The following is an 8,548-nucleotide window of genomic DNA, read 5'->3' as shown; positions in this document are numbered from 1 at the left end:
TGAACTGCTTTGGTGCAGAAGCACACGAAAACAGCGATGTAGGCCTTCTGCGCTGCAGCTTTCCGGTGAACGGGTTTGAGGTAGATTGGACCACAGTAATCTACCCCAGTAGTGGAAAAAGGTCGAGGTGGAAGGGTTCGAGGACGAGGAAGCTGTCCGGGAGGTTGGGTTACTGAGGCAGGGTTGCTTCGGAAACAACGTATACAATTCCGGTAAATATAGTTTGCCAGAGACATGCCATTCAGGGGCCAATATTCCTGGCGGACTTGTGCGAGCGTCATTCGTGGGCCACCGTGAAGGGAGAGCTGGTGATATGCGACTGTGACAAGACGCGAAAACGAGTGTTTGCTAGGGAGGATGATGGGGTGCCTTACGGGATACGGTTCGTTGGCGGATTCAAGCCGGCCACCAACGCGTAGTACACCTTGCTGATCAATAAATGGATTTAGAAGTTTCAACGGTGAGCGGACGGGGACGACACGATGATTGGATAGCTCCTTAATTTCTGTGGCGAACGCGTTCTGCTGCACCTGACGGACCAAAGCTTGTTTTGCGACTTGCAGCTCTGCGACACTGATGTGTTGGCTGTCGATGTGTTGGGCACGTACCCTTGACGTGATTCCATCGATGTCCTTTCGTCCATTCCTGGATCTGTGAGACACGGTTCGCAACGTACGTCGGCCAGACATAGGATGGTGATCGCAACCAGCAAAGGACGACAGTCGAGTCGGACCAAAACCATGCTTCCGTTTCTTCCATCTTTAGCGCATGTCGAACCTTTTGGTAGAGTTTGGCTGCCAGCAACGCTCCGCAAAGTTCCAACCTTGCGACGCTGACCCTTTTCAGCGGCGCGGGACGTGATTTCGACGACAACAACTCCACCTTGATTTGCCCCGTTTGGCTAATCGTCCGAGCATAAACAGCTGCTCAAGCTCCTGCCTCAACAAAATTGCTTCTTCCTCAAAATCAGCACCACCGATGTAATCGTCTACATAGAAATCATTCACGAGCGCTGCTTTCGCTCGTGGAAACACAGCACCTTCGTCTTCCGCCAACTGATGAAGCGAAGATCCGGTGAGAAAATGACCCGGAGTCAGAACATCCAGTTCGTGCGGATTTGACAGCGGCTTCCCAAAGACCACCGAAGTTTGGGGCTCTCGGTGGAATGAATTTCCACACGATTCCATTCCGAGCGGCTTCGTTGCTTATGGTGGTTGCACTTGCGGAATCGTTGAGAAGATCGTAGAGCGCTCGGAGTTCGTTGTTAGCCCCCTTGAAGTTGAGGCCGTTGTCCGAGTGGATCTCGGCAGGAACCCCTCGTTTTCCAACGAAACGACGCAGTGCGGCGATGAATTTGGCTGTCGACAAATCGCCCACTAGCTCCAAGTGAACTGCTTTGGTGCAGAAGCACACGAAAACAGCGATGTAGGCCTTCTGCGCTGCAGCTTTCCGGTGAACGGGTTTGAGGTAGATTGGACCACAGTAATCTACCCCAGTAGTGGAAAAAGGTCGAGCTGGAAGGGTTCGAGGACGAGGAAGCTGTCCGGGAGGTTGGGTTACTGAGGCAGGGTTGCTTCGGAAACAACGTATACAATTCCGGTAAATATAGTTTGCCAGAGACATGCCATTCAGGGGCCAATATTCCTGGCGGACTTGTGCGAGCGTCATTCGTGGGCCACCGTGAAGGGAGAGCTGGTGATATGCGACTGTGACAAGACGCGAAAACGAGTGTTTGCTAGGGAGGATGATGGGGTGCCTTACGGGATACGGTTCGTTGGCGGATTCAAGCCGGCCACCAACGCGTAGTACACCTTGCTGATCAATAAATGGATTTAGAAGTTTCAACGGTGAGCGGACGGGGACGACACGATGATTGGATAGCTCCTTAATTTCTGTGGCGAACGCGTTCTGCTGCACCTGACGGACCAAAGCTTGTTTTGCGACTTGCAGCTCTGCGACACTGATGTGTTGGCTGTCGATGTGTTGGGCACGTACCCTTGACGTGATTCCATCGATGTCCTTTCGTCCATTCCTGGATCTGTGAGACACGGTTCGCAACGTACGTCGGCCAGACATAGGATGGTGATCGCAACCAGCAAAGGACGACAGTCGAGTCGGACCAAAACCATGCTTCCGTTTCTTCCATCTTTAGCGCATGTCGAACCTTTTGGTAGAGTTTGGCTGCCAGCAACGCTCCGCAAAGTTCCAACCTTGCGACGCCGACCCTTTTCAGCGGCGCGGGACGTGATTTCGACGACAACAACTCCACCTTGATTTGCCCCGTTTGGCTAATCGTCCGAGCATAAACAGCTGCTCAAGCTCCTGCCTCAACAAAATTGCTTCTTCCTCAAAATCAGCACCACCGATGTAATCGTCTACATAGAAATCATTCACGAGCGCTGCTTTCGCTCGTGGAAACACAGCACCTTCGTCTTCCGCCAACTGATGAAGTGATCGAGTGGCGAGAAAAGAAGACGGTGCCAAACCAAATGTTACCCGCTGTAGTTCGTACGTCCTGATCGGATCGGATGGGGAGAAGCGCCACAGAATGCGCTGGAATTGACAGTCGTCCGAATATACCTTCACCTGTAGGTACATCTTCTCGATGTCCGCGACTAACGCCACCTTGTGCTTGCGGAAACGCAGGATCAGATCGATTAGTTGATCCTGGATAACTGGTCCCGTCATCAGTCCGTCGTTGAGGGAATAATTATTGGTCGTCTTGGCTGATCCACACCGGCCGAATCTTTGTAGTCGTGCTCGACTCCTTGACGACCGGATGGTGTGGTAAGTAACACACGAGCTGCTCTTTGGACCTTTCCTCCGCCCCTTCGACTAATGCCATGTGCCCGTTGTTCAAATACTCTCGTATTGAGTCACTGTACCGCTCACGCAGTGCTTCATCCTGCTTAAAACGCCTCTCTAGCTGAATAAATCGCCGTAACGCCATTTCCCTTGAGTCTCCGATCATCTTGTCGAAGCCCACTCGTTTCGGAAACCGAACCACATATCGTCCTTCAGTATCGCGTGAGAACGTGACTCTGTAATGGTTTTCGCAATCGATCTCTTCCTGTGAGAACCGTGGAGCGTCCTGAATTTCATCGATCGTCCAAAACCGCTCGATCTTCTGCTCCAACGAGTTGCCAACTACCACATGACAACTAGGAATTGGATTCATTTGACCTAGGTTCACCTTTCCTGCTACAACCCAACCGAATACTGTGTTGACGAGCAATGGAAGCCCGTTGCCTATACGCTGGATTTGAACCCGGCCACCATTGAGCAGGAGGAACTCGTAGAAGTGTTCCAATCCGAGAAGAAGGTCGATCGTGCCACGTTTATTGAAGCCTGGGTCAGCCAACTGGAAGTCGGTTGGGAGATTCCAGTCTCCGATGGGGATAGTCGCTGATGGTTGGTCCTCAGTCACTTTCTTCATTACTAGGAATTCCATCGGTATGGAATAATCGCTAATTCGAGATGAAACCGTCGTCGTAACGGAGTGTGAAACTCGGAAAGTGGAACTGCCAATCCCAGAGATCGGTACGTTAACTCCCTTCCTATGTAACTTTAGAATTTGACACAGACGATCCGAGATAATATTCGCCTGTGACCCGCTATCCAGAAGCGCCCTAGCTAGATGTGAACGCCCATTGCAGTCCTTCACTGACACCAGAACCGTTGAAAGAAATACATGGAACTCTCGATGCTCTGTTGCGACGTTGGTTGGAAGCGAAAATGATGGCCACCGAACTCTGCATCGTTTGTAATGAATCGTCTATGGAAACCACGTGTGTAGTATTGCTGGGTTGTGGCTGAGCCGTAGAAGGCGCCTGCGTCAGTGGACCAACAGTTGGAGTGGAAACCGACGCCCCTATTCCAGGATGTAGAAGAGAATGGTGTTTCTTACTACAAGTGCGGCAACGGAAACGCGATGTACAGTCACGGTTCAGATGACCTTGTCTCAAACAGTTGCTGCACAGCTTCTTAGAGTTGACTACTTGGAACCGTTTATCTAGTGTCATCCGCTCAAATACAGGGCAGCTTGTGATATAATGTCGACCATTGCATTGCATACACTGCATCGTAGGAGTATCAGTGGTTGCATGCACAGAAAACTTGGGTACTGATTTCTTGAAGCCGGAGTTAGTAGCAGAGGAAGATGATTGTAAATTCTCCGAGCGACGATCGACTGCTACAGCATCCAGAATCCGTGTCTGTCCTTCGAGGAACTCCATAACGTCCGCGAAAGCAGGATCATTTTTCTTGACCGCACGCTTCTCCCAGTCTTTAAGCGACTCATCATCAAGCTTCGACACCAACAGCTGCATCAACATCGCTCCCCAGTCCGAAGTATTCTCTCCCAGTTGATCAAGAATCTTCGTATGTCGATCGAAACATTCAATCAAATCGTGAATACCATTTGCCGACATCCTTTTCACCTTCGGGTATTGCAAAAGCGCGTTGACATGGCGCTTCTTCTGGAGATATTTATTCGAATACCGTTTCACCAAAGCGGACCATGCGACCCCATAACTAGCTTCACTCATTTGAAAGGAATCTACCACCTTAAGTGCCTCACCCCTTAGAGACGCTCGCAAATGGTGGAATTTTTGGATCAGATTTAAATCCGTATTATCGTGGATAAGTGATCCAAAAGTGTCGAAGAATGGCAACCATTTGTCGTACTCCCCACTGAATTCTGGCAAGCTGATCTTGGGCAAGCGTATGCCAGAACATGAACCCACATTCTTATCTCTAGTGGGAGTAGTAGTAGTGGAAGAGGGGGTTGAGGGTGGTAGTTTGGATTTCAACCCTGCCTTTACCTTAAAATACAGCTCCTCGAACTCCGCTCGAACCTCCTCGTGCGTCTCCATGTTGGTTTCATCCTCCTCCATTTCCTCGATTTCACCTTGTACGCTTTCAAACTCGCTCCACTTCTCATCCAGTTTTCCTATCCGTGCTTGCAGTTGGTGGAAATCGGTGTCAGCGTTGCAATTTTCAACGAACTTTTCGGTTCGGTGTATAAATCCGATGACGGACTCCCGGAGTTGCAGCTTCGCCTTTGCCTTCTTCCCCATGATGCCGATGTTGATGGAAGTCGGTCGAAGAACAACAACTGGGAAACAAGGAAACACGAGCAAGCACCCACGGAATAAAATGTATGATGATTGGAAAGAGGCTCACCTGCGAGCCTATGAAAATAGGCCTTGTATATTTCCAAACCTCCTTACAGGAACAATAATCCAGAAGCGTTGCTCGACCAATGCTTTCCAGGTGTACGCGACACCGATGATGGGAGCCGATGAAGTCACAATCACAGCGATATCTTGTGAATCAGCAATCCAGCAAACGCAGAGTAGTAAAATTCACGGTGCAACAATCAACCAGTCCTCTCGTGTTCGCGTGTAATTCGTTCAAGCAAGCTAGTACCAGATGGTATATCCACTGATCCAAATAATCATCTCAATCCGTCGTGAAACAAATCAAATCTCCAAGTCGCAGTAGTTTCCGTCGTATATAATCCCGCCGCACCCGAGTTGAAATGCGCAGCAGGAACCAAAAAAAGAAAGATCCGGTAGATCTACCAAAATCAGCATAAATTATTGGACAGGTACTCACCGTTTGAGCCTGTACAATAGGCCTTGTATGCTGATGTTTTATGTTCCAATTGCTAGTCCACTTCAATGACCGATGGTAAGGACCCTTATCCTATAGCTGACTGATTGTTCTTGTTCACAATAGAAAGCACAATAGCTGCTTTGAACGATCATGAAGAATGGCGTACCGCCGTAAAGAATGCCGTATTGTAATGCCGTAGAGAATAGCGACTGACGGAGATCAAAATGGCATATCCGATGACCCTTTGACTTCAGGAAAAATCCTGGTCACGGCACCAATGTTCGGACCCGTCTTAGATTGTGGTCATCGGGTCGGGGCTCACCTGACCTATTTCCCTTTCTTCAAGAGATGAATCCAAAACGCACAAACTTTATTTCTTCAACTTCGATTACTATATTATCGCGACGGAGATCTATGGCGGCCGACGTGGTTGGCGATATAATTGTGACTGACTTATTGTATGTTGATTCTATTGGTTAAAAGCTCGCTACACAAAGTAGCTTTTACGGGGGGTACTCGGAAGGAGTATTACTAGAATCGCGCGCTGCAAGTGATGCGCGTGAACAGCTCGTATTGTGGCCGTTTTTCCTTCAGTGCACGGCTCAAACGCATCAATTGACGTCGGCAGAGGTCCCCCGTAATGGTTTCATTCAGTTTTAGCAGCTCATAGTACACTATACCCAGTTGGTCCACCAAATAGACAGCAGAACCTTCTGGCCGTGAATATTCCGCGCGGCCGTCGATGTTGATGCATGACCGGGGTATCCATGCGTTGCCCGACGCTAAGGATTGTCGTAATGGACCCACTTTTCATCGCCAGTAGCGATTCGATGCAAAAAACCCTTACTTTTATGCCGTTGGAGCAGTTGTTCGCACGTGAAAAAACGGCGTTCGACGTCTCGTGGCTTCATTTCATACGGCACCTAATTTCCTATCTTTCGGATCATTCCCATTGCTTTTAAACGATCGGACCATAGCTGAGCTACTCTTGATCGAGTAAAGCCTCTAATTCTTCATCTTCAAACTTGTTTGGCTGACCTTAACGTTCTTCGTCTTCCATATCAAAATTACCACTTTTATACCGTGCAAACCACGTCTGACGTGTCTGTGTCTGACCGAGATTTTGAGCGTCAATAGCTCTTAAACAACTGACCGAAATGGTATGATAAACACTTCATTCGAAAGATAAAATGTCTACGCGGTATATACTTGTTACTTTTTCATCCAAAAACTTGTTTCAATTGCCTTAAAATTGCTTTCAAAACAGGCTATTGAAATCACCAATCGGTATATAAGCGAGCACCGCTCGGAAATCCACTCAGTTATAATTGAACAGCGATTGGAGCATGTTGTCGCTGTTCTGGTGAAGCTGACTTCGTTCTCATGAAAGCGCTGGTGCGCTTATTACCTGACCTGACCTGACCTGACCTGACCTGACCTGACCTGACCTGACCTGACCTGACCTGACCTGACCTGACCTGACCTGACCTGACCTGACCTGACCTGACCTGACCTGACCTGACCTGACCTGACCTGACCTGACCTGACCTGACCTGACCTGACCTGACCTGACCTGACCTGACCTGACCTGACCTGACCTGACCTGACCTGACCTGACCTGACCTGACCTGACCTGACCTGACCTGACCTGACCTGACCTGACCTGACCTGACCTGACCTGACCTGACCTGACCTGACCTGACCTGACCTGACCTGACCTGACCTGACCTGACCTGACCTGACCTGACCTGACCTGACCTGACCTGACCTGACCTGACCTGACCTGACCTGACCTGACCTGACCTGACCTGACCTGACCTGACCTGACCTGACCTGACCTGACCTGACCTGACCTGACCTGACCTGACCTGACCTGACCTGACCTGACCTGACCTGACCTGACCTGACCTGACCTGACCTGACCTGACCTGACCTGACCTGACCTGACCTGACCTGACCTGACCTGACCTGACCTGACCTGACCTGACCTGACCTGACCTGACCTGACCTGACCTGACCTGACCTGACCTGACCTGACCTGACCTGACCTGACCTGACCTGACCTGACCTGACCTGACCTGACCTGACCTGACCTGACCTGACCTGACCTGACCTGACCTGACCTGACCTGACCTGACCTGACCTGACCTGACCTGACCTGACCTGACCTGACCTGACCTGACCTGACCTGACCTGACCTGACCTGACCTGACCTGACCTGACCTGACCTGACCTGACCTGACCTGACCTGACCTGACCTGACCTGACCTGACCTGACCTGACCTGACCTGACCTGACCTGACCTGACCTGACCTGACCTGACCTGACCTGACCTGACCTGACCTGACCTGACCTGACCTGACCTGACCTGACCTGACCTGACCTGACCTGACCTGACCTGACCTGACCTGACCTGACCTGACCTGACCTGACCTGACCTGACCTGACCTGACCTGACCTGACCTGACCTGACCTGACCTGACCTGACCTGACCTGACCTGACCTGACCTGACCTGACCTGACCTGACCTGACCTGACCTGACCTGACCTGACCTGACCTGACCTGACCTGACCTGACCTGACCTGACCTGACCTGACCTGACCTGACCTGACCTGACCTGACCTGACCTGACCTGACCTGACCTGACCTGACCTGACCTGACCTGACCTGACCTGACCTGACCTGACCTGACCTGACCTGACCTGACCTGACCTGACCTGACCTGACCTGACCTGACCTGACCTGACCTGACCTGACCTGACCTGACCTGACCTGACCTGACCTGACCTGACCTGACCTGACCTGACCTGACCTGACCTGACCTGACCTGACCTGACCTGACCTGACCTGACCTGACCTGACCTGACCTGACCTGACCTGACCTGACCTGACCTGACCTGACCTGACCTGACCTGACCTGACCTGACC

At 50.9% G+C, this 8,548-nt stretch overlaps 2 protein-coding genes across 2 annotated transcripts; both read right to left on the bottom strand.

The window, feature by feature from the left end:
* Positions 1-2,710: 2,710 nt before the first annotated feature.
* Positions 2,711-3,436, bottom strand: LOC129766272 (uncharacterized). Its single transcript, XM_055766790.1, has one exon. The coding sequence runs from the start codon at positions 3,434-3,436 to the stop codon at positions 2,711-2,713; it is 726 nt and encodes a 241-aa protein (XP_055622765.1).
* A 193-nt stretch (positions 3,437-3,629) lies between these two features.
* On the bottom strand, positions 3,630-5,078 carry LOC129766271 (uncharacterized). The gene has a single exon (XM_055766789.1). It carries the CDS (start codon positions 5,076-5,078, stop codon positions 3,630-3,632), a length of 1,449 nt encoding a protein of 482 aa, XP_055622764.1.
* Positions 5,079-8,548: the final 3,470 nt, after the last annotated feature.

This window comes from Toxorhynchites rutilus, chromosome 2, assembly GCF_029784135.1.
Source record: "Toxorhynchites rutilus septentrionalis strain SRP chromosome 2, ASM2978413v1, whole genome shotgun sequence".
NCBI lineage: Eukaryota > Metazoa > Arthropoda > Insecta > Diptera > Culicidae > Toxorhynchites > Toxorhynchites rutilus.
The sequence above is the reverse complement of the archived record's forward strand: the minus strand, read 5'-3'. Positions and strand labels throughout refer to the sequence as shown.

What these genes read in the sequence shown, in the direction of transcription:
- LOC129766272 (XM_055766790.1), bottom strand. Translation starts at nt 3,436, where the DNA reads ATGAAGAAAGTGACTGAGGACCAACCATCAGCGACTATCCCCATCGGA.
- LOC129766271 (XM_055766789.1), bottom strand. Translation starts at nt 5,078, where the DNA reads ATGGGGAAGAAGGCAAAGGCGAAGCTGCAACTCCGGGAGTCCGTCATC.